A 24,695-nucleotide genomic window follows, 5' to 3' on the forward strand; every position below is an offset into this window, starting at 1 on the left:
CAAGTTTTAATATAAAGGTCTTTCCTTAGCAGATGCTTTTGAGTCAGCCAGCTTGGCTTCTTTGCTCACCCTCCCATTGTTTCCTCTGGAGGGAAAACAAAAATCACGTTAGGTTGTGCCATTTCCAGTTGAGTCAAAGAAAAGAAAGGCAGAACTCTGGTTGGTTTGCTTGATTTAAAGGCAGGTACAAGAATGAGGGAAACAGTGTCAGTCGTTTGGGGTTCTTCTTTTCCCAGGTAGGTTTTCAGCTAAGTTTATGGTCTTTAATTTTAATTCTTTGCCTTGTATATGGTTACATTATTTCCATAAATTTAAATCAAAGGATGAGTTACTGTCGATGAGGTTCAGGCCAAGCTACTCCCTATATGGCAGTTTGGCATATTGAATACCTTAAGCTGAAGGAATTTGGGAAATGGCATGTACAGGAAGGACTGACCTTCCCTGACGCAGGTTGTCAACCCTCCTGTGAGAGATGCCTTCTCTGTACCCAGAGGACAGGAGCATCCTTATCTCAAAAGAAGGGACACAGAAACCTGAAACAGGCCCTGTTGTTTCCCCCATTTTACTTACTATTTATAGGATGAATATATATTTCTGTCATATCTTTTCATGACTTTGCACTCTTTATCAAACCTAGTATAAACACACTCAGGTTTAACCTTTTCATTGGGTCTTCATTTCCTTATGAGGGTTCCCATGTCATAAAACATTAAATACATTTGTATTCTTTTTCTTGTTGTGAGGGATCCCAATCCAGAATTTAGATATTTTTGTCTGCACAACACCCCATCCGAAACTGTTCTGAGATTTGCATTTGTAAATTCAGATTTAATCACCGTATAAACCTGATCTTTTCCAATAAAGAGGCTAAAAAAGGATAGTTCTGCTAACTGGGCCTGAATTTACTTTGTACCAGCTACTGTGATAAGTATCCCATTTTTCCCCCTCAAAATAACCGACTAATGACCAGTCTTGACAGGAAATGCCAAATTTGAGTATGAAAAACTCCAGTGCAAAATATTGATCAGAAACCATTGGCAGTGGGTAGAGGGAAAAGGAAACTGCACTGAGATTTAAATTAATTTCTGTTCCATTTTAATTAACTCTTAAGGCATGTCTGAACTCATTTATTCTCTCAGTGTTTGTCGGTACTAGTCTCTTCTGGAGTTTTCTGAACCTTAACTCTTCAGCCAGCCAGTTCCACTACCTTTCCAGACAGCTACTGCATGTAAAGCGTTCTAGGCATGAGTAGCATTACAGGGTCTTCTGGAGGCCAAACATCTTTGTAGTGTCCTATTCTATGCAGATACCTGTTGCAGGCCTCCTTTCTTCTGATTTCTTCTCTGATCTTGCTCTGCATTTCAAAGGAATTTACACTTCTCAAAAGACATTCCCAGCCCATCATATAGCACAAGCTGTGTGGCAGAATAAAGTGATTTTCTTGAGAGCTTTCTGAGTTCTGATCATCCTACCAAAAGCTTCCCCACTATCATTACCCAGTTTCACGGCCTTAGAGACTCTTGTGTTTTGTCAGTGATTAGGGTTTTTTTTTCCCCCTTAGGGATTCCATGGGAAGGAAAGGGTTAGAGCCCTCAGATTCTATGCAGTGCTGTGATTCTTAGGCACAGATGTATATCATGGGAGGGTTTTTAAGTGCAAATTCAATCTAGATCTAAGACGATTTATATTTTCCGTTCTTATATCAATTTTCATTGTCAAAGTCTCAAGGAATTTGTCCATTTCATCTGTGTTGTCAATATATTGGCATAAAGTGTGTCCCTTAGCCTTTTAATGTCTCTCTTCATTTCTGACATTGGTAATTTGTATTATCAATATTACCAATCTTTTTAAGAAATTAGCTCATGTTCTGATTTATTTTCCTCTATTGTATGTCCATTTTCTATTTCATTGTTTCCTACTAATTTCCTTCTTTTTACTTATTTTAGGATTAAATTTGCTGCTGCTTAAGGTGCAAGTTTATATCATGGATTTTAGACCATTTCTGATATAAGTATTTAAAGCTATACATTTCCCTCTAACCATGGGTTAGTTGCACCTCATAAATTTTGATGTTTTCATTATCATTTAGTTCAAAACATTTTCTAGTTTTGCTTATGATTTCTTTTTTGAGCCATAGGTTACATAAAAATGTTTAATTTCTAAATATTTGGGGATTTTCCACGTATTTGTTCTTTTTAGATTTAATTTCATGATGGTTATATATACCATACAATTTTAATCCTTTTAAATTTATTGAGACTTGTTTTATGGGGCCAGACTATGGTCTATAATAGTGAATGTTTTATGGGCATTTGAGTAGTAATTTGCAGTTGTTAGATGTAGTTTTCTATACAGGTCAAGTAGGTTAGATTGGTTTATATTGTTCAAGTCTTTACTGATTACCTACTTCAATCAATTACTGAGAGTGTAGAGATTTCCATCTATAATTGTGGATTTGTCTGTTTCAACTTTTTGTTTAATCAATTTTTGCTTTATTTCAAGCTCTGCATAATTTAGGATTATTATGTCTTAATAGGTCACCATTTTATCATTTTGTAATATCCCTCTTCCTCCCCATATTCCTTGACCTGAAGTCTACATTGACTGATATCAATATACCCATTCCTGCTTTCTTAGTTTCTCACATACCAGGAAGTGTCAGAATTGAGTTGAATTGGATACCCAGCTGGTGTTGGAGAATTCTTGGTGATGTGGAAACATACATACACACATACATACACACATGCAGCAGAAGATGCATAAACATTAGAATTATGTCTTCTTGATGAATTGACTTTTTAATTATTAAATTACATTAATATTAACACTAATGTTAATATTCTTTGCTCTGAAATCTACTTTGGCTGATGTTAATATAGCCACTCCATCTTTCTTTTGACTAGTGTTGTCATATTTCTTTTTTCATACTTTTAACATAATGTCTTAATATTTAAAGTGGGTTTTTGGTTTTTTGTAGTCTGCATATAGCTATGTCTAGCTTATAGAATTTTGTGTTGACAGCTTTTTTTGTCGATACTTTCAAGATGGTACTCCATCCTCTTCTGTCTGTATGATTTCACAGGAAAAGTTTGCTATCACTTTTCTTGTAATGTGTCTTTTTCTCTAGCTACTTTCAAGATTTTTTCTTCATCACTGGTTTTGAGCAATTTATGATGTGTCTCAGCATAGTGTTCTAGATATTTTTTTTTTTTGTAATTGGCATTTATTGAGTTTCTTGGTTCGGTGGGCTTACAGTTTTCATCAAATTAGGAAATTCTTCACTCCATTTACACATATATTAGGCCAGTAGAGGTCACCCCACAGTTCTCTATTGCTCTTTTTTTTCTCCAGTCTTATTTCTCTGTGCTTTAATTTGGATCATTGCTATGTCTCCAGATTTACTTATTTGTTCATCTATAATGTCTAGTCTATTAATCCACTCAAGTCTATTTTTCTTCTCATAATTATAGATTTCTTCTCTAGAAGTTTGATTTGAGTCGTATTTATCATTTCTATGTACTTCACATGTTCAGTCTTTCCTTTTGCCTATTATGCATATGCAATATAATTATAATAGTCCTAGTATTCTTTATTATGACTATTTCTATCATTTCTGGGGTATCTTTTCTTAACTTTTCTCTCATCATGGGTCTTTTTCTTTTTTTTCCCTTCTTTACATGCCTGGTAATTTTTGATTGGATGCTAGACATTGTTACCTTGTTAAATGTTGAATATTTTTGTGATTCTACAAAGATTCTTGAGCTTTGTTCTAGAACATAGCTAAGTTGCTTAGTAATGCTTTAATTCTTTTGGTTCTTGCTCTTCATATTTGTTAGGAAGAACCAAAAGTATGTTTAGGGCTAATTCTTTCCCATTACCAAGGCAAAATTCTTCTGAGCATTCTACCTATTGCCATGCAACTTTTGAGGTTTTTCCATTCTGGCTAGTGGAAATAAGCACTACTCCAAGCTTTATATGAGCTTTGGAGAATGTTCCCTTAATACTTTCAGGCGGTTTTCCCCCAAATTTTGGGTAACATCTTTACATGTTGATCAGTATTCATCTGAACACTTGTGGGGACCTATCTGTAGATCTCTGGAGCTTTGTGTTCCATTCTTTTCTTTCCAGCAAACTTTAGTTGCCTTGGCCTTCCTGGACTAGGCTCTGATTCCTCTACTCAGGGAGACTGTCGAGCCCTGCATGGGTTCCCCTCCTTCCAGCACAGCCCGAATACTTTTTATCTGCAATATTCTAGGGTATTCATAGGGCTCACTTTGTTTCGCATTTCTCAGGGATCAGTCCTTAATTACCTGAGGCACAATGTCTTGGAAACTGTTCTTTCATATATTTTGTCTTTTTTTTTTTTCCAGTTTTAAGGAGGAGATTAAATTCAGTTACTATTACTTCATCTTGGCTGGGAGCTGCAGATGATATTGGAACACCTGAAGAGCTTGTTAAAGTTATACATACCGTGGGCCATACTCCAATCTTACCGATTTACAGGTTATAGCAGTGAGGTTAAGGTATGATTCTACAACTGTGCACTGAAAATATGCCAGACATTAGGTATACAAAATCAAATTAGACATAATACTTGTTTACAAAAGACTGGCTCTTACGTACGATGTGTTAAGTATAATGTCTATATGTAGAGTGTTATGGAGCATCCTTTATGAAGAAAGGCAACCAAATGTAGCCTTACTGTGGCCAAAGGAGGCTTAGAAAATGCTTCCTGGGGAAAATGGAGTGAATGTGGAAATACGAACTAGAGTTAAATTAGTGGAAATGGAGGCAAGAGGACCAGCAGGCAAGAACACCTCAAATGGGGGATTGTTGTGAAGGCTCTGGGCTGCAAGGTTGCATAATACATTTGGGGAACTGCAAATAGTTTGAAATGGTTAGATCAAAATGGGAAAAGAGATGGTCTCCAGTATTTCCACTTGTAAAAAGAGACTCCTTTATCCCTAACATTTATGACTTTCATTGTAGGGGAGAAAGTAAAAGAGAATAACTCATTTTAATTGCAATGGGCCAGGTAGTGAAACGTGATAATACATAGGTCCAACTTTCCCTTGAAGCTGAAAGCATGTCTGATTAATTCATTTATTTGTTCCCCAAAGGTTTATTAAACACCTACTTTACATCAGGCTACATGTTAGATGCTCAGGATCCAGAAATTTGTAAGAAAGACCCTATAATTTGAAAGTATTTTTAAACACTGCTGTATCTTAAATACTTACTGTGAAACATATTTCGCTTACTAAATAAAACACCTTATTCTGAACAGTGTCGCTTTCAGAAAAGCAATCTGTGAAATTTTCAATTTAGCTCAGGGCAGGCAGCAGATGATAGTGAACATAAGTGAACACTTGGCACTAAGTACCAAGTACTGTTCTAAGTACTTTATATAAATTAACTCATTTTATCCTCATAGAAGTTTTAGTACTATTATTTATTGCATATTTTCACCATGAGATACTCTTATGACAGCGGTCTTTATATATATTTATTTTACCAGCCACTACTCAGCCTACTCCCACAAAAAACAAAGTTCCAGAGACCCTGAGAGGCAGAGGTGAGGTCACAGAGAACTTTTTTAAACTGCCAAAGAATTCTCCCAGGAAAGTGAGTCAAGATACAGCAGTATCTCCCCAAACTAGTTGATAAAGCAGTAAACTCGAGAGTCTCTTTGAGCTATGTCTACCAGTCTGAACAGCAACATTTTAAAGGTAGGCTTGAAACAATGTCATTATTAGGCCATCCCAAGTATAATTTAAAATAGTACTAGAAACCAAAGAGTAGGCACATGCACAATTTATCATTTTGCCCTCATGAGCTCGGTGAATATCTGTAACACACGTTCCCTAAGTTGGCCAGCAGAGGTAGGATGATGGTTTTTTCTGATTATTTGAAAGGAACATCACCACTTGTCCTTCTAGACTTCCCCACACTCTCAGTGGAGGGCCTGAGAAACATGGATGTCAAGGCCATGCTACTCCAGTGTACCTCTCCTGATGCCTCTGTGGTCAACAGGAATCAGGTTTTGAAAACTTCAGTGCTCCATCTGCCATGTACATTTTTATTTTCTCCTGGAGTCTCTGCTGAGACTGATGTACACAGGACCACAGCTGGCCAACGAGAATCCCAGATTACACATCTGATGTTTCAGTCGACTTCTTCATGTGGTATCGCAAGTACTTTTTCCTAGAAGGGAGAAAGAGAAATAGATACTTAAAAATTCCAAGTTTGATTCACTGTTGAAGTGAAAACATATGCCTGTTATTCCGGGCATGACCCAAGGCTCAGAGATTGTGTTAGGGGTGGGGGAGGGCTTGGAAAGGCGACTGCCATCCTCAGTATGCTTGAAAGGAAAACATCAGCTAAGAACGTAGGCTACCCATCTAAGGCAAACAGGCTAGATAAGAAAAGGCTTTGATGCCGAATTTAAAATTCCAAAGAGTACATCTGGAAAGATCAATGATTACAGAGAGTGTGCACCTCTCCTTTCAGAGTGCTAATGAGTGAGGTGGCAGGACCAACGGATAATTCCGTGGATCGTACTCCACGGTGAGGAAACAGGGCCAAGGAGTGAATGAAAATCTCATGGTAGTTTGTTTAGCATGTTTGTAAACAGAGTTGTTGTTCATTCATTTGATTGGTTGATTCATTATTCTATAAGTATTGGCTAAACATATGTGATGTATATAAAAGTAACAGGAGCTATGAGAGAGAAGAGGCATAAAATACATAATCCTGCCCTCACAGATTTGCAATTTAGTTGGGAAGGTTAGATGCACTTTTATGAAATGTGCAGTACTGAGATAAGTAGGAATGAACCCTGAGCTCCTAAAAGCCTAGGAATAGTTTTCTTCCTTCCACACCACTACAAGGACACCCCAGAGAGCCACCTGAAAAAAAAAAACAAAAAACTGAGGCCAATGGAAGTCCTGGAGGCTTGCCACCCGGTGTCATCTTTTTTTCCTGTTCAGGGAAACAGAACACAGGTCTCAGTCCACTTCACACATTTGTAGCTCATTACAACTTAAAGATAGATATATATATATATTTAAATCAACATCTTTCTTTATTCTTTGCAACTCTTTCTTTGTCACTTTGGAAAACTTGGTTCTTTCTCATTCCTTTTTCTTCCTCTTTTAATTTCCAACTTCGTGCTCCAAATTAAACCTAATTATGTCCAAGACTTGGAATTAAAATTTATGATGACCTGGCAAAAGAAACTAATAAATTTTGAATTAAAACTACAAATGATGAAGAACTAGTACTATCAAATTCTAAAGCCTTTTAAAAATTCCCTTTATTTAATGACAAATCCATCTGTTTTCTCTAATTAGAAGTGTTTTTCTCTCTAGCAACAGCAGCCAAATTAAAAAAATAATAAAAATATTTATGTTCTTTTGTCTTTCCTCTTTTTATTTGCTTATTAGAACCACTATTTTTCATAACAAATTTATGGAGATATACCGTAAGTCATCCTTCTAACTTATATATTTCATTGGCTTCTAGTATATTCATAGGACTGTACAAACCATCACCTCTATCTGATTTTAGAACAAAAGAAACTCTTTTTCATTAGCAGTCATTCTCCATTCCTTCTCTCCAAAGCCCCAGGAAATCACTCATCTCTCTCTATGAATTTGCCTGTTTTGGACATTTTGTATAAACGGAATCATGTCATAGATGATGGCCTTTTTGTCTGACTTCTTAGCATAATGTTTTCAAGGTTCATCCATCCATCAGTAGTTCATTTGTTTTTATAGCTGAATACTATTTCATTGTATGGATATACCACCTTTGGCTTTTTATCATTCATCATTCATCATTGATGAATATTTGGGTTGTTTCCACTTTTTTCGTTTATGAATAATGAATACTGCTATGAACATTCATGTACAAGTTTTGATGTGAACATTTGTTTTCAATTTTTAGAGGTATATGCCTAAGAATGGAACTGGTAACTCTATGTTGAACATTTTGGGGAGCTGCCAAATTGTTATCCAAAGGGGCTAGACCATTTTAGATGCCAAGCAGCAGTGTAGGAGGGCTCAAATTTCTCCATGTCTTCACCAATACTTACTTATCTTTTTTATTTTAGCCATGTAAGTAGGTGTGAAATAGTATCTCATTATGGTTTTGATTTAAATTAACTTAATATCGAAATGAAGGTATCAAGCAACCATCTTTTCATAAGCCATTTGTATATCTTCTTTAGAGAAATATCTATTCAAATCCATTGCCCCGCTTAAAATCAGGTTATTTGTCTTTTCATTGTTCAGTTGGACAAGTTCATTATATATTCTGAATACAAGTCCCTTATCAGATATACAATTTCCAAATATTTTTTTTCCATTCTCTAGGTTGTCTTTTCACTTTCTTGATGGTGTCCTTTGAAGCAGAAAACTTTTTAATTTTGACATAGTCCAATTTATTTTTTCTTTTGTTGCTTGTGCTTTTGCTGTAGAATCGCCATCGTTTGTAGGACACTTTGGGCATTTCAACTACATTAATTAACTAAATAGACTTTGGAGAACTGACCCATGAATCCAGTTGATACTTATAATCTCTCTGGAAAATAAATTAACTGGACCAACAATGATGGTGATTTCCTGTATATAATTATAGAGCAAACACGAAGTGTTATGAGGTTCAGAGCTGGTGAGGATCTTGAGCTGGAGTGGCCAGGAAAAGCTATGGGACAGAAGGACTTGAGGGGTTCCTAGATATAATGTCAAGGAATCTATCCTCTTAGCACAAGTTAAGGCTGCTTAAACTTGGAACACTTAAGAGCCTTAGTTGTTCAGAACAGTCACTAAGGGTTATCACATCTGGTGCAAAAGTGGAAAATGGGAAAGAACTGAAGATTGGGCGAGCTCAATGGGCATCCACTGAAGACCATGGGAGGCACTTCAGCCCCTTAGAAAGATCAGCTGCACTTTTCTTCTGGTGGCCAAGAGACTAAGCCTGTTTGGAGGCCTCAGGGTCATGCTGGGCCATGCTGAGAGAAGACTGACCCTGCTGCTGGCCCCTGAGCATCCCAGTGGAAAGGGCTAAGAATCATATGTGGCAAAGGCCTGTCCTCCCAGGAAGGGCTTAGACAAAAATGCCCTAGGCCTCTTGAGACTTAAAGCTCTGGGGTAAAGCATTTTGACGAGGTTAACCTTATGAGGCCATTTGAACATAGCAGTTTGAAGGAAATCTCAAGGAATGGGAATGAAGGATGAGGGAGGGATTAAGGCTGAGGCATGAGGGTGAAGACGTCTGTTTAGCCTGAGATCAGGTCATTCAACACAGTTGAAAATGTAACTGTTTGCTTTTGAGTTTGTATCTAAATGTCCCCATCAAAATGCTGGGCCCAAGCGGCAATGACAAAATGTCATGAACCTTGAATCTCTGCATGAGGGTTATGCCCACACCCTGTCAGCAACTGAGAGTATGAGGAACTGTCTGCCTCCCCTTGTCTCACTGCCAGACTTCTGCTGCCTGCAAAATTTGTGAAAACAGAAATTATATCTATCTAAACATTTTACATATCAACATCTCATTTCCTGTTACATCTGACCAGTCCCTCTCCCCTGACACACATACCCGTGGTCCCTTCGGGAGCTCAGTAAATATTTATCGATGATAAAGATAATCACTAAAAATATGTTCCCGTCAATGGGATATATCTCTTGCCACTCAAGTGTCCTAAACCCATGAGAACTGCTTCACAGATGTGTTCCCTTCACTTAAAAAACAAAACAAAACAAAGTTTCATCCCATCTACTCTTAGATATGGGAAGATTTATTTTTTAAATAGGATATACTTACCCATCCACCATGCTGCTGGACCCAGGGCGAAAAGTTCTCTTTCAGGTATTTGGTTCCAAAGCCTAGCACCTTGTTCATGGGATGGTTGTCGATGGCGGTGAGCTTGGCCATGACGTCTATTGCAAGAGCAGCCTTAAAGCCTTGAGCTTTAACTTCTGATTCTCCCCTGGTGTCTACACCTCTTAGGAACTGGTCTGTGATGGTCTTGAAAACAGAGTAGGTCAGCCCATCCCGGAAGCTGTTCATCAAAACCTTGTCTTTCTTCAGCTGCGTACAAGAAGATAAGCATTTGGTAGAGCAGCTTGGCCTATTGAGGCAGACTCTCTAGCTCAACAGTGGGCCACGAAAACACCCAATGGAAAACACTAGGTTTTAGTCTAAGTCACGGCACAATGTCTTACAGAACCAAACCAGGCATATCACTGCTCTGAATTCATTTCCTCTGGACGATCAGAGAAACAACAGAGCAGCCCATTCATTCGACATTCAGCGAATGTTTCCTGAGCACTTACAATGGACAGATATTGTGCGTGATTAGGACCCAAGCCCTCACTCAAGGGGCTCAGAGTCTAGTGACAACTGCAGTACAATTTGTATAGCAAAACAATATAGATGCTTTGTTAGAGATTGTGCCAGGGACAGACTGAAGTCTGGAAATCACTATCTCGGCTCAAACTTCTGCTCCTCCTCTCGGCTGCGCAACCTTGGGAAAATTGCTTAAGCTCTCGGCTTCAGTTTTGTCACTTTAGCAGGGATGATGACAGTACCTACCCTCTAGGGCAACAGGAAAATGCTTGGCACAGTGCTTGACATGAAGTAGTGCTTTCCAAATTTTAGTAATTTTTCAGGATGCCGTGAGAGTAGAGGGGCCTCAGGGAAGATTCCCTGGGGTACACATGTTCACTTAAAAAGAGAAAAATTCTAATCCATTGATTCCTTTCCATGTTCTAGCTGTTCTTTTTTACCTCCCCTAGTATCTCTCTGCTCTACCTCCTTTGGACTACCCTACCTCTGACAAAAAAATAAATACTGCTTCTGCTGCTGTAGGAAAAAAACAGGGCTTGTGTCCTGAAAGCAGACCTCCTCATTTAAAGCCATCCTTGCAATCAATGTCTATTAATATGATGGTTGTCATTGAAAACAGAAATGTCTTAGTGAGCGAGGACTAAATGTTTATTTTAAAATTCTCTAGTTCTGTGCTTGGGGAATGATAAGCTGAGCAGGTTTATAAAAGGGATATTCTGGGGATGAGGCAGATGCTATGGAAAGATTTTGGTGCACCCAGCCCATCCCCCAACTTCCACGAGACATGGGGGCTTATCCAAACTGCAAATCTGAAGTGGAAATGACCAGTGTCCTCCATACCGAGAACGGACGCCTCTTATTCAGTGACCCAGCTGAAGAAGCTACCCTCAAAACCTCAGCGGGAAGACTGGACTGGGCGGGATTAATAAAAGAATCCCAATGCCAGCAAGAAATATCTTTCGAGAGTGCCCCTCTCTCTCCCCTGCCCCTTTCCGGTGCAGCTGAATCTGTGGCATCGCAGGGAGGTGCAGGGTGAGCCTGCATGAGTCCTCAGGGACGAGGGGATGAGGGGCTTTGCAGACGCTCTACAGCCATGGCAGGGGCCTTCTTGACTGGCCCCCTCTGGTGGGAACTCATACCCACACAGCTCAAGTCAGAGCTTCCTTCCTTTCCTGCCAGGTCCTCTGCTGGGGGGTCCACAAAGAAGGAAGAACAGTCACATGTTCTACATAAATAACGAAAAGCATTACCTCAAATCATGAAGAGAGTGTATTGGTAAATTGAGGTGTTTTAAAGTATTAATTTGTGGGTAAAAATGAAAGCATCTCTCTTCATGACCGGAGGTGTGGCCTTCATCCCACCTCCTGCCCCTGGCTGGGCCCCCTGACCTGCTGCAAGTCACTGCCTAGGGAGGCCAGGATGGAGGTTGCTATGAGAGCCACGGAAGGTTCAAGCTGTAAAGGGCCTCTGAGGACATCTGATGGATCCCCCCCAGTTCAGGTACTGGGCTGCTAGCTGGTTATTGGCATCTGGGTGAAAGTCGTCTAGTGACAGGAAGATCATTCCTTCATGAGGCAGCCCTTGGCTGCGAAGGAAGCCCCAAGTGCTAGAAAATTTGTTCTTAAAATGGGGAGATATCCGTTTCCCTGCCACTCCTATTCATTCGTGGCAGTTCTAGAAACACAGGGGGTGTCCTTAAGTCATGCAACATGTTTTATTTTCTGCTTCCTCTGCACCCCTACTTGCGGCCCTGAAGTTCCTACACTCTCTTCTCTTTAGTCTAATATCCTGGGGTTTTCTCACTGTTTCTCATTTGGTACCATCTGCCATACCCTTCACTACCCTTTCACCACCCTCTGGGCACACCTCTGACAAAGGCGTGGAGAGAGGATGTCGTGGCTGGGTAGCATGACTGGCCATCCCCAAGGGCAGACTTCCTGCCCATGAGTCCTGGCAAAACAAGGAAATGGGTCCCCGGGCCAGCCCTCGAGTGACAAAGCAACCCTAGAGACTCCTGGACGGTCTGCGGGTGACAGACGTGGACGAGATGGCATTCAGGAAGCACCTCTCACATGTGCCTGATTGGAATGACGGGTCTCTACTTCTAAATGGCAGGAAATCCAAAGCCTCTAAGTCACAGTAACCGTCCTCCCCAGTAACCTGACTTTGAGCAGAGAACAGTCCAGCCACTCTGGAGGGAGGTTTCAGAAAGGCCTCCAGCCTTGGAGCAGCTGTGGGAAACAGATATCCAGGCTGCAGGGCAAATGCAAAAGTCTAAACTTCCCTGAGGATCAGTTACATGGGGAACTAGGTTCAGAATTCTACTCAGCAAATTCTAATTTATTGGTGTCTTTTCTTATAATAACAAAAAGTTACTTTTTTCGTTTCCAAAAATTCCAAGGAGGCTCCAGAAGGTTTACTTATGTTTTCCAAAGTGATTCATTTTTGAGATGCCGCCAGCATGAAGAATTTTGACTCCAAGGGAAATAAAATTTAGGGCTAAGTGGAAACCAGAACCTTGAAAAGGAGTACAACCCGGAGTACAGTTCTGTTCTCATGGACTAGTGTGTGGGCGCAGAAAGAAATCACGTTCATTTAAGAAGCTCTGTACCTCTCTTTCCAACTGATCCCCTGAGAATTTCAGCAGCTCAACGATTTTGGCTATTTGGTCTTCTCCATCTGTCAGGGGAAAATCTGTTATTTCTTTCAAGAAAAAAAAAAAAAAAGTCTTAAGTTTTCCCAGGAATCGGGGAAGACAAGCTCTTTGTAATTTTTGCAAATTAAATCGTACCTCCCCTTTTCTGATCAGACACAAACTGTTCCGGGCATCCTCTCCTACCGCCCCTCTTTTCCTTCCTTCTCATTCTTTCTTCCTTCAGCCCTCAATTCTCACCGCGAATGAAATTCATCACTTTATTTGCCGTAAAAACATCATTGAAGATGTTAGTTCCACTACACAAGATTCTATCTCTAAAGATATTGACTATATTCCCCCTTGAACAGCTGCTAGAAATAGCCAAATGTGTGGCCTCATTTAAGAGGGGCATACAGTCTTCCTGGCCTGCGTTTTGGGAATTAAACTCATTCCTAAACCCATCTTATTTTCTTGCTGTTGTTTTCTTTTGTACATTATCTTTCAACTTTGATTTATTTTACCTTACCAAAATATATGCTCTGTATGCTATGCTGTGTCTTTAAAACAAGGTGGGGTATAAATAAATAAAGTTAATAATTTCCGCTACTGCAAGGGCCAAAATGGCAGACGGAGAGAGAGACAGCTATAGTTGGTGTGTGGTGTGTATGTTGGAACGAGGGACACGGGGTAGGATTTTTCTTGTCTCAAATGTCTAACAATGAAACATGAGGGAAATAAATGGTCATTGCTATAGCACAGAATCCAAACGGAGAAAAAAGCCAGTTACTGAGAGAACAGCATTTTTTACTTATGGAACTATCTCTGAAGTCATGGAGTCCTCATATTTGTCCCAGATAAGAGCGAAAGAGAGGCCAAGAAATTAATGTAGGACGTCACGTCCCAAAAAGGTCAAGAGAAGGGCAAGGTAAGTAGGAAGTCTGAGACTCGGGTCACCTGGGAGAAGAAAGAATGCGTGTCTCCAGCGCCCACGTGTGGCTTCCACTGCTGCTGCAGCCTCTCTCCAGGAAAGCTGCTGGGCCAGCGGCCCCAAGGTCTCACGGGCACAGAGGATATGAGCCTTAGCTCTAGCTTGGTGTGGGTGTTTTGTTTTGCATTGCTCAGATACATGAGAGCGATGAAGTGGAGACACTCTCTTTTTAGCAGACTCAGATGAGTCCTTTCCTCCTCCGCCCCCCACCTCACCCCTCCCCCAAGCTCCTGTGATAGTTTGTGGTCCCAACAGTACAGCACAGGGTGGACAAACTCCGCTTTCAGGGTGGGGAGACACCACACCTTGGGAGGGAGAACTTTTGCCCTGTGCTTTGCCGTGCTACAGACCCAGGAGCCCCCTCGGCCCCCTCACTCTCTGCTGGAGTTTGGGGAATGTGAGCCATGAGCAAGGACTGTCATTAGTGAGGGAGTGCAGGACTGAACTCCTCTTCCTGTGGCATGTGGTCCTGATGCCCTAAACTCCAGAATTCCTGCAAGTCTGATGGGACTTATTTAGAGTCCCAGCTATTGCTACAGTTATGGTGACAACCGACCCAGTCTGGTCACTACCCCTCTGTCCTGCTTCATGAGTTGCACCAGACCTGATGTCTGATGCCCCAACCCTCCCACCCTACCCTTGCTCTTTCACAGGAGCCGAAAGCATTGTTATAACTTCCAGGGCTGGTGCTCCATCTACACCCCACGTTCTCGCATGAGCGAACTGGGCCTTGGCCATTGCGAACACGATTAAATCTAATACTGCATTTCCCCCTGGAAGAGGGAAAATGGACAGAGTCGATTGCACATTTTGTACTTCCTCCTTTCCGTAGACTTTTCTTTGGACTTAGCAGTGAACTTGGCTGGTCGCTTCCATCTGCTGGCACACTCCCCTTTGCTTGGGCTGGTCTCTAAGCTGAAGGCAAGGCCTCCAGCATGTTGCTGCCATGACTTTGGTTCAGGTCAGCAGAGGTTCCTAAGTCCCAGAGCACTAGGCCAAATAAATACATAAATGCTCGGATACCTCTGCCTAAAAAACACCAGCCCGACGACGCAAACACTCGGAGGGAAGTTTACCTTTCTTAGGACTTGCAGCTCTAGCCTGGGAGCCCTGGGCCTGCTGGTGGAGACCCTGTCGTACCACACTCCCTTTGGTCTTGAAGTGTCCTCCCTGGGTGTGCTCTTCTGGCGGTGGCCAGGAATAAACAATTTCAGCAACTCGGTTGGCGATGGAAACAACCTTGGGGTCCACAGCTGAAACAAGACAAAACGGTGCTGAGAGGCCCTTCCCAGAAGAATTTGGTCTGGCTCATGGGTATGCACAGTTGCTAGAAATGAAAAGGCCAGCCTAGAGCGAGAGGAAGCTGCCCGGGAGCGTGTGCTTGGGGGAGGCCCATTCTTCAAAAAGCCCTGGCAGTCGCCTGGCAGAGGCTGGGATCGAGGAGGAGTCCACAGAGGAATAATTGCCACCTCGAAACAATTGCCCTTCTGCACCCTCTTTTTGAAGTCTTGCAAAATTAGAGTCCCCTGTCCCCTTTGTGAGGGAAGAAACACAAAAGGGAGTGCTTAGTTCTTTGCCTGAGGGAATGCTCATGACGCTTTTATTTTTATTCTTTTTGTTGTTGTTGCTGTTGTTGTTGTCATTTTGGACATCCTTTATATCTTGGAGAGCTGGCTCTTATGTGCCTAGGAGGGCATTCAATAGTTTGACAAGCCATTGGGGGTTGGCCACTAAGAAAAGAGAAATATCCCTGCTCTCAGGCCATATTCATTACTCAAGTCTATTACCAAGCCAACACTGAACTGCCCTTGCTTACCGAGTCACGTACCTCCTCTGTCCTCCAGGTCTTCTGGGAAACACCCAATTAGGGCTGATAGGAAACAAGGACACACAAAATGCAAACCATGGACTTCGAGAATGTTTAATACAGGAATAGAGCATGTCATGTGTTTGCACACTCGACTGTAGAAAAAAACATTTTGAAACATGAAGGTTTCAATGACATTGGCCCCCTGAATGTCAAAGCCTGAGAAAGACAAGTCACTTTGCCCCTGGCAGGGGGTGGAGTCGGTGGGGTGAGCAGGTGGTATTGCTGAGTTGTTTGGGAGCACAATTTTATTGTCGATTCATTCCTAAGTTCTTAATTTTTAGAAGCTTGTACCAGGCCTGTCCTCAAAGCCATATGAAGCTGGCTTATCACATAATGTTTGTGAAATAATACTATTTAACTCACAGACTTGAAGGAACAGTTTTGGCTGGAATCCCTAGGCTTTATAAACCAGGATAGGTAAGAGGCAAGGCCTGAGTCTCAGGAGAGACTGTGTCACATGAAAAGCAGTTCTGACACCTTGTGGAGCTGCCAAGGTGAGTTCCGGTCCTCTCTCCCCGGGCTTCTCCATAGCATGATAGCTTTGCGGCTCTCCCTTCCACCGCCGGCATTCAGTGAAAGGCCACAGAGACAACCGCTTTGTTTGCAATGCTGCCTTCCAAAAAACAGGCATAATGCCTTCCTTCAAAAGCCATATTTTTCATGCTCCATCTATAGGGTTCAAAATGGATAAGGTAATTAAAGAAAAAAGAATAAAGGTCAAGTACAGAGGCCCACTGCTTTTTCTTCCTATTCGAACAACCAAAACAAATATACTTTCCACTTTTAAAACACCTTATTGCAGCCCAACCAGCCTCCTCTTGGATTCTGGCCACTGATGGCCTCTGGCAAGGAAATGGCAAGAGGGGGCATCCCAAAGCCGATGAAAACCTTCCTCTGCAGTGTCCACGGGAGGAGGGAAAGGAAAGCTTCATTTCCTACCTCAGTGTCCTGGCGCAGCCTGTCTAGGGCCAGCAGTGCATGGCTCTCTCACCAGAAGTCACGCTGTGCCCATCTTGTACCCAGAGAAGGCAGATACAGGCCCCAAAGGCTGGCCCTTGTCACCCCCCAGCCCCCCTGCCCCCAAGCGGCAGGGCAATCACAAGACCCCCCGCAGGTACAGAAGCGCACAGTCTGACTCATCCGTGTTCAGTTCATTGATTTCTATAAATCGCTGGGCACTGAACTACGGGTGCAGGTGAAATACATGCAGGAAAAACTACAGCAAACACATTCCGACTCGGATGGACCAGTTATGGTTAAGATTCCCATTCTGATTGCCTTATTTTTAAACACAGGGAAAAGACGAGATTCCCTTTCTGTCAGAGTAGGTTCCATCTCATAAGCAATGAAAAGTTAGAATGGGGTGGAGAGAGAACAGAAAGACTGCCCATCCTTTGGAGTCTACTTTGGGGGTCATTGTGGGGCCAAGGAGAGAGGGGAGCAGAGTTGGGAAGGTGCCATTCGGCCTTTGGCCTGAGGCATTTGCTTTAAAGGGAAGGGGCAGGGAGCTTGGAAGAGGTTTTCACATGGCCGAGACAGCAATTTCCCACCCAGTATCCATTTTCTTCTTCCTTAGTAACAGACCCCTGGAATGTCAGAGACAGCAGTGGACCCCCATGCAAAAACTACATTTCCCAGTCTCCCTTGCAGGAAGGAGCTCCCTTCACGTAAGGAGCTGGGTGCAGTTTTAAGAACCCTCTCCAAAAAGGGGCAGAATTATCCAGAAAGAAGACGCCCTTTTGTCCTTCCCTTGCCTCCTCTTTCTTCTTGCTTGAAATGTAGGCAAGATGGGCCAGAGTCCCAGCAGCCACTTTAGAATATAAGGTCACCGTGAGGCTGGAAGCCACTGACTGAGGGACGGTAGAATAAGAATCCCTAATGACTATGGAGCGGCCATATTGGGCCTAGGCTGCCATACTTTGGTCCTTTTTTAATGGGAGAGAAAAATAACCTCTATATTATTTAACCACAGTTATTGGAATTTTCCACTATATGTCGCTGAGCCTAATCCTAACTGCAGCATTCTACATATAGTGAATCACAGCTACAGAGAAATAAAAGATTCACAAGTGAAAGGACCTGCGCTGGCAGTTTCTAAAATTGGTAGAGACATCCACTTTTCTACATCACAAGGCCTCTTGCTGCTAAACTTCGGTCTGGGGACATCGCCTCATAGCTGTCACTTAAGCCTGGTGTCGGAGTCCTGCAAATGGCAGCCCGGGCTCCATCGTGACCTTTAGTTAAAAGAACCTAGGTGAAGCCAACTGCTGAGCTCTGATTTATATGCAGAAAAATAGAAATAGAATGCGAGGCTCACACCCAACATAAAACCAACGAACCACCCACATATTTAACTAAACAAGAAAGTGAGGAAAGAGAAAGGTGAGAAGAGAGGATAACTGTACACAAATGTTCAAAGCTAAGCCTCCTTAGGAGGCGACCATTCCTTCTTTTTTTAAGAGTTATCTATGTATAGAGAGATCCTGAAATTTTAGGAAATAAAAAAGGTCAAATGACAGTTCAGTAGTATGGAAATACAGGATGTCATTTATCTCACAAAAGCCAGAAGGTGAAAGTCTGTAAAATCGTCCTCTGTCTCCTGGAAAAGTCTACAGAGCAGGCCAAGAAGAAGAGCCTATGTAGGTGCCCGAAACTCTTCTGCTTGCTCCAGAGCTCAGAGACCACGCCTGCCGTACCACGGGGGAGAGGGGTGCCCCAGGTAATCTGACCCTCCTGTTCTAAAATTCGGTGTCTAATGGGAAATGTAAGTGTTCTTGATCACGAGGAATGATCTAATACTGTCCACATGTGAGCTGACTTTTCAAGTAAGCCAGGACAGTCACTAGATTTAAAAAATTGAGACATGACTGCCACCTGTTGACTAATTATTGACAAGTTACACAGTCCGATCAGCCCAGCAGGTGGGGGATCTTCTTTTAAATCTGGACATTGGGCACTAGGTGTTGTCCAAGGGCAGGAAGACGCTTGTGCAAAGTTTATGGATGAAGGGCAACATTCTGTGACGAAAATGTTTAAGTCAATACAATGTATCTTCCCACTGAGGGAAGAGTGCATCAAATACTCAGTTTTATTGTTGTTGTTTTTTTGTTTTTTGGTTTTTTTTAGAGTGGTTTAAACTTTGAAAAGTATTCTTCTACATAGCTACCTGATCTTTCCATTCGCCCTAAGAGGTGGGGAGGGTGGGGTACCCCAATGTACAGACAGAAGCACAGAGGTGCCGTGAAGTGAGTCGGCTTACTCCAGGGAGAGTGACAGCGAGCCCATCCTGAGCTCTTTCATTTACGTCGGTTTCTGGCATGGAGGTTTAGAAATTTGGCCACAAGCTCATTTACAGGCAGTGGAGCCGGAAAAACAGTCCTGTCGCCCTTCACCGCCATCCTCTTCCTTTTCGCTCAGTCTCGAGAAAAGTAGAGCAAGTATTACTGAATATTAATAACTTGGACAGCGAAGGCACAGCGAGTGCCCTGCCTAAGGCCACGTTGCCAGCCGGGAAACGGTGAACTACCATGCACACAGAGAAGGAAGGGAGGGATTAAGTTGAGGGAGAGAAAGAATCACCCCAAAAGCCTACCTTCGGGCTCTAAGCGCTGCTCCACGTTAGAAAGGGTCCTAGACCGCTGCTGACCGTGAAGTCTGCCCTGATATTCTGCCGCCCCTAGACTCTCAGCTTGGATCTCCGAAGGCGAGCTCGGTGAGTCTTCCTCCTTCTCTATTACTCCAAAGAGTGTTCTCCAGGAAGACTTTTTCTTGGCAAGGCTTATGGGTTTCTCACTGGATCGGGAATTTCTGCAAGGCCAGGACACCTGTGTCCATGACTCGTTTGCTGACTGGCTCCCCACTCCTTTCTGAGACAGACTTCTTGTTCTCAGCAGCTTTGGTGAGAAGACGGCGGAGGTGTTCTTGAAGACATGGTGCTTGACGTAGAACTCCAGGATTTTGAATTCTATGGAGTTTGGGTCGTCATCATCGAGGGAGATCTCCTCCAGGTCACACACACTGGTGGTGCACATGGTGAGCCTGCAACAACAAAGTTCCCATGCATCCTCCTACCGGAGGGCCGTCTACTCTCTGTAGGTCAGGAGAGACAGGGGTGAAACTCAACGCACCTTTACCGAGCACCTATTCTGTTCGTGCCGGGAGGCACGGGGTAGGCAAAGAGGGCTCTTTCCCTATAGTTTCTTATAGTCATACATATGTGTGTCTGCCTATCTATCATCTATCTATCTATCTATCTATCTATCTATCTATCTATCTATCTATCATCAATCATCTGTCATCTATCTATATCTATTGTGTGTGTGTGTAAAGTATATATACTGTAAGATATGAAGACTAGGACTTGGCTGGTCTTCCTAGCACCTAGCACAATGACTGATACATGGTTAGTTCTCCATAAATGTTGGATGAATGAATGAAAAATGATTATAGAGCTGCCGAATAAAATACGGGATATCCAGTCAAATGTCAATTTCAGATAAACTACATAGAACTTCTTAGTATAAGTATGTCCAGATATTGTGTGGGACATGCTTATACTGATGCTCCTCAACTTATGATGAGATTGTGTCCAGATAAACCCACTGGAAGTTGAAAATACCATAAGTCAAAATGCATTTAATACACAATGCATCACACATCATAGCTTGACCTAGCCTACCTTAAACGTGCTCAGAACACTTATATTAGCCTATAGTTGGGAAAAGTCATCTGACACAAAGCCTATTTTATAACAAACTGTTTGACTATCTCATGTAATTTTACTGTGTATATCGCTTTTGCACTATGACAAAGTCATAAAACCATAAGTCAAATCATCACTAAGTTGGGGACCATCTGCGTAAAAAAAATTTAATTGTTTATCTGAAATGTAAACTTAACTGGGCATCTTATATTTTTATGCAAATCTGGCAACACTGCATATGAAAGACGTTGCTCAGAAATATTGAGACCTGAGGTAGGTATAAGGGAGTAAAGGGGACCAAGGGTCAAGACTGAACAACCTGAGACAATGAACGAGAGAATGAGCCAGGAAGGATGAGGCAAGAGCGAGACATGTGGTCAGAACTCTGGGCAGCCACTTGGCATGGAAGGGGCTGAGCCCAGGCGGGAGCCCAGAGCAGGAGCCCAGAGCTGGAATGTGTCGGGAGAGGATTTATGAGGTTTCCAGACTGAAGCATCCATTTGAATTGTGCAGCTCGGGATGCTGTGGCAGGAAGTGCATTTGGGACCTACTAGAGCTACGTACTTGGGAGGTCCATGAGCCCTCTCTTCAACCCATAAAACTATGCTTCTGAAGAAACCACCACATAAGTTAAACCCAAACCTTCAAAAGTAGTGTGAGGATTTTGAAATTTTGTGTGTGTGTGTGTGTGTGTGTGCGTGCCATTGTTGAAAAAAGGAAAGGTTGGACTTCTTTACGAAACAAGTTTGCTGAATGTTGATTCGGGAGCAACATCAGAAAAGGGGACCAATCGCTGAGGTCAAGTTGGAGTGCATTTTGACCTTTGTGAATGAAGATATTTTCCATTTTGTGAAAGAAGATATTTTTGTGGTGTCACAGGCTAGGAAAGAAGGGAGAATTGGGCTCAATCGACAGGCAAGGCCAAGGGCGAGAGAGAAGCAGAGAGCACAGCAGTGCTCAGGCAATGGTCCCCCGACGAATGAGGCGACCCCCCTGAGTGGGCGAAGCGGGGCAGGCGCTGTGACCAGGGTCGGGAAAGCACTCGGCTGAGATGGCTAAGACGGAATGCATGGAGGCATAAAAGTGTTAGTTAGGACGCTTTAAATGCACTTAACAAGTGTGGGGGTTTTTTTCTCCTACTAATCCTCATTGTAAATTAAGGGAGAGCTTTCGTAAAATGTATAGCTAAGTCTTATTTTAAAGCAGCAGAGAGTCAGTGTATCGCATGCTGGATTCCTTCCGCTCTCAGCTCTTCCTGTTTAAAGAAAAAGCCCAACTTTTTCGGAAATGGACACTGTAAGTTTCATGCTAATTTTTATGGAAACGAAGCCCTGAGTGGGGCCCCCTGAGCACTGGTTCAGAGCTGGGAGGGGAGAACTAGCTCAGCAATAAGACCGGTGAGGCTCATTCTAACTCAGTGACTCACGGCTCACAAGCCCACTTTTATCACCTTATATGTACATACTCTCTCCTTATCTATGGCAAACCTCACCAAACTACTCTCAAAAGCAAAGTCACAGAGCTTCATTTGTTGGCCTCTTTTTCCTTCCAGAAAGTTCCTTTCCCCCCTACCTCTCAAATGGCTAAAGTTCTTGGGGCCTCCCCCGAGCCTGTCCTTTAGGAATCTGGCAGAGAAGGGCAGCCTGGTGGGTCCGGTGTGTTTGGCTGGGGAGCCCGAGGCTGCAGGGGAAGCACCGAACCCCCCTGTTATTTCCAGACACACCTTTGGGATTTTTCTAGCTCTAGATTTGTTTGTTGAGGTTAGATTTCACTTCCCTTCCCGGGGCAGGGAGTGGATACGTGAGTGGAGGAAATAACTCTCGTGCATCCTTCATGGTTCCACACAGAGGCTGCGTGACTAGCGCCTGAGGTGAGCTGCACAGAACTGACGCTTAGTTCACTCTGTGTTGGCCTGTCCCGGGTGCAAGGGCCGTGCAGGTGCCCTGGGCAAGAGGTTCAGCAAAAGAGCTGACTTCCACTGCTCTGGACACACAGATGAGGCCCAGTGTAACTCACCAGTGTGGACGATCATCTCCGAGGGAGGTTCCCAGACCAAATGATGAGCTAAATTTGGTCTGGGTGCCTTGAGCCTCCCTTTGAGTAACCTCTGTCCCCCATGCCCGTCAAAGGCAGTCTGCCCTTTTCCTTCCTCCTCCAAACTTCAGACCTCTGAGTGTCTTCATTCTTTCTCCCCAGTTTGTTATCTCCCAGTATGACATGTTCGTTAATCCTAAGGGTGGAATGAGGAATGTGGTAAAATGCCTAAACTTTCTACAATAGAAGCTAAACTGAGAGACAAGAGCCTTAGGTCCTATTAATCAGGCAAAAGGACTAAGGCTCTCCTGGTAGGACAGAGGGGGTAGAAAGGAGGGAGGTTTCTAGAGGGGAGACAGGGATTTCCGTTGTTACCTGAGCCTGGCACTCAAGGACATCTTTGGGGGTCTGCTCGGACTAGACCTGGTGCCCAAGTTCGCACAAAGTGCTCTGGACTCTGAGCTCAAACCTAGGATTCCTGTCCTTCGCGCCCTCCCTGCTCTAGCAGAGAGGGTCAGCATCGCCATGACCCACTGTCATATCGTCACATACCTTGTCATATATTCAAAGACGGAGAACTGCATCATATTAAAAATGATTCGGCTAGTTACATATTAACCGAACTACCTCCTCAACCTTCTGTAGCAAAGGAGAAACAAAAGAGAAACCTAAATATCTTTCTTTCCCTTTCCTTGAAATCCTAATAAAACAGTTTTTAGCTGTCATTTGCTTTCTGAGACTTACAGGATAAGGACTTTTTAATCAACTCAGGAAATGTCTCCTCTAGTTAGATCGCCTCATTCGTAAAACCAGGACCGGAGACCCAACTGTTTCCTCCTGGGAAGGCAGAGAATGAAGACTGGTGCCTCCTGGTGTTACCTGGTCTCGCAGCTCTCAGGGGTTTCTCCTGCTTCAGGGAGGTGGCAGTGAGAATATTTCTATACTCGAGTCTCTCTCCACGAAATTTAAGAGGAAACTTTCACCAGGTCTTCTTGGCTTCTCATTTAGGAAGGCTCATGTGATCTAAGTCCCCATCCGAGTGTAGCCTCAGTTTAGGACTGAGGCTGAAGGGAGGCTTAGGGAAGGATTGCCACTTCCTTGTTAAGCCCCGCCCCCAGCCTTTTAACTGAAGGAGAGGCTGACCTCTGCCCACATGAGCTGACGCTAAAAGTTCTGTATCTTTTAACAAAGAGTCTCACTGCGCTTCAAGACAAGTATGTGGGTGTTTCTGATAGTTTTTAACTTTCTTTCCATTTCGGCACTTCAGCATATGTTAACTGACCACTTAACATGCGATCAGTATTATATACATATTTAATCTTAACAACGCTGAGAGGCAGGTGTTATGTTTCCTACTTTTTAAATGAGAAAAGTGAGGCTCAGAGAGGTAAAGTATCTTGCTTGTGGTCCCTATCAGCTGAGCTAAAATCCAAACCGTGGGCTTTCAGGCTTCACACTATATCAAGTTACCTTTCCTATAGGATTTAAAGATTGTATTCAAATGAAACAACTGGAAAGCTTTAAAGACGAATTCTAACCCCAGCCATAGTAAAAGTCACAATAACTCATTTAAAGATCATATGTCAGAATTTTAGGAATAGAATATTAATGTACATGTACTTAAATATGATTTTACACTCTATCCAAATGCTTAACTGAAGTAGACATTTATGGCCATACTTGTGATCATGAAACCATGAATGCTGGCTGGTCAAAAGGTGAAGATAAAGGAAGTGCAAATGGCGAAAGAGGAATTAAAGCTATTATCATAGAAGTGAAGGAAGAACTGGCTCTTTAAATATTAGGCAACCAGATCCATGAGAGAGGCAAAGGGAGGGTGGCTGTGGGAAAGTCAGTTTTAACCAGCGAACCAATGTTTATGCACATCACAAGCATCAGTCTAGCCAACCTAAGGGTTATTAAAGAAATATTAAAAATGTTTTATTTTTTTTTAAAAAAACCGATAGTCTTTTTTTAGGAAGACGAGATATATTCATTTGAAACAACTTAAGAATCAACAAATGCATACAATCAATAACTAAATTACATAGTATGGCTACAGTTATTATTGGAGTTCAGAGTTACATAATTTAATGACACTGGTTGAGGAAAA

The 24,695-nt window shown here is 42.6% G+C and overlaps 1 protein-coding gene across 4 annotated transcripts; it reads right to left on the reverse strand.

Moving 5' to 3' along the window:
* Positions 1–4,367: 4,367 nt before the first annotated feature.
* On the reverse strand, positions 4,368–23,646 carry BCL2L14 (BCL2 like 14). 4 transcript variants are annotated; one of them, XM_016156374.2, is made up of 6 exons: positions 23,462–23,646; positions 19,439–19,884; positions 15,053–15,229; positions 12,965–13,032; positions 9,829–10,095; positions 4,368–6,204 (listed from the first exon to the last, which is right to left on the reverse strand). In XM_016156374.2, the coding sequence occupies exons 2-6, from the start codon at positions 19,875–19,877 to the stop codon at positions 6,166–6,168; spliced, it is 990 nt and encodes a 329-aa protein (XP_016011860.2). In that variant the 5' UTR covers positions 19,878–19,884; positions 23,462–23,646; the 3' UTR covers positions 4,368–6,165. The 4 variants fall into 4 exon arrangements, with proteins under 4 accessions (XP_016011860.2, XP_016011858.2, XP_016011856.2 ...); XM_016156372.2 differs by having other exon boundaries at positions 12,965–13,056; XM_016156370.2 differs by lacking the exon at positions 4,368–6,204 and having other exon boundaries at positions 8,369–10,095; positions 12,965–13,056.
* Between the last annotated feature and the right edge of the window lie 1,049 nt (positions 23,647–24,695).

The sequence above is a fragment of the Rousettus aegyptiacus genome, unplaced genomic scaffold (assembly GCF_014176215.1).
Source record: "Rousettus aegyptiacus isolate mRouAeg1 unplaced genomic scaffold, mRouAeg1.p scaffold_m13_p_2, whole genome shotgun sequence".
Taxonomy (NCBI): Eukaryota; Metazoa; Chordata; class Mammalia; order Chiroptera; family Pteropodidae; genus Rousettus; species Rousettus aegyptiacus.

Excerpts from the sequence above, each read along its gene's own strand:
- BCL2L14 (XM_016156370.2), bottom strand. The coding sequence starts at position 19,877 with ATGTGCACCACCAGTGTGTGTGACCTGGAGGAGATCTCCCTCGATGAT. Across the intron at positions 15,230-19,438 it reads GCAGCGCTTAGAGCCCGAAG|CTGTGGACCCCAAGGTTGTT; the intron begins GTAGGCTTTTGG and ends GTCTTGTTTCAG. Across the intron at positions 13,057-15,052 it reads AGCTGCAAGTCCTAAGAAAG|AAATAACAGATTTTCCCCTG; the intron begins GTAAACTTCCCT and ends TTTTCTTGAAAG.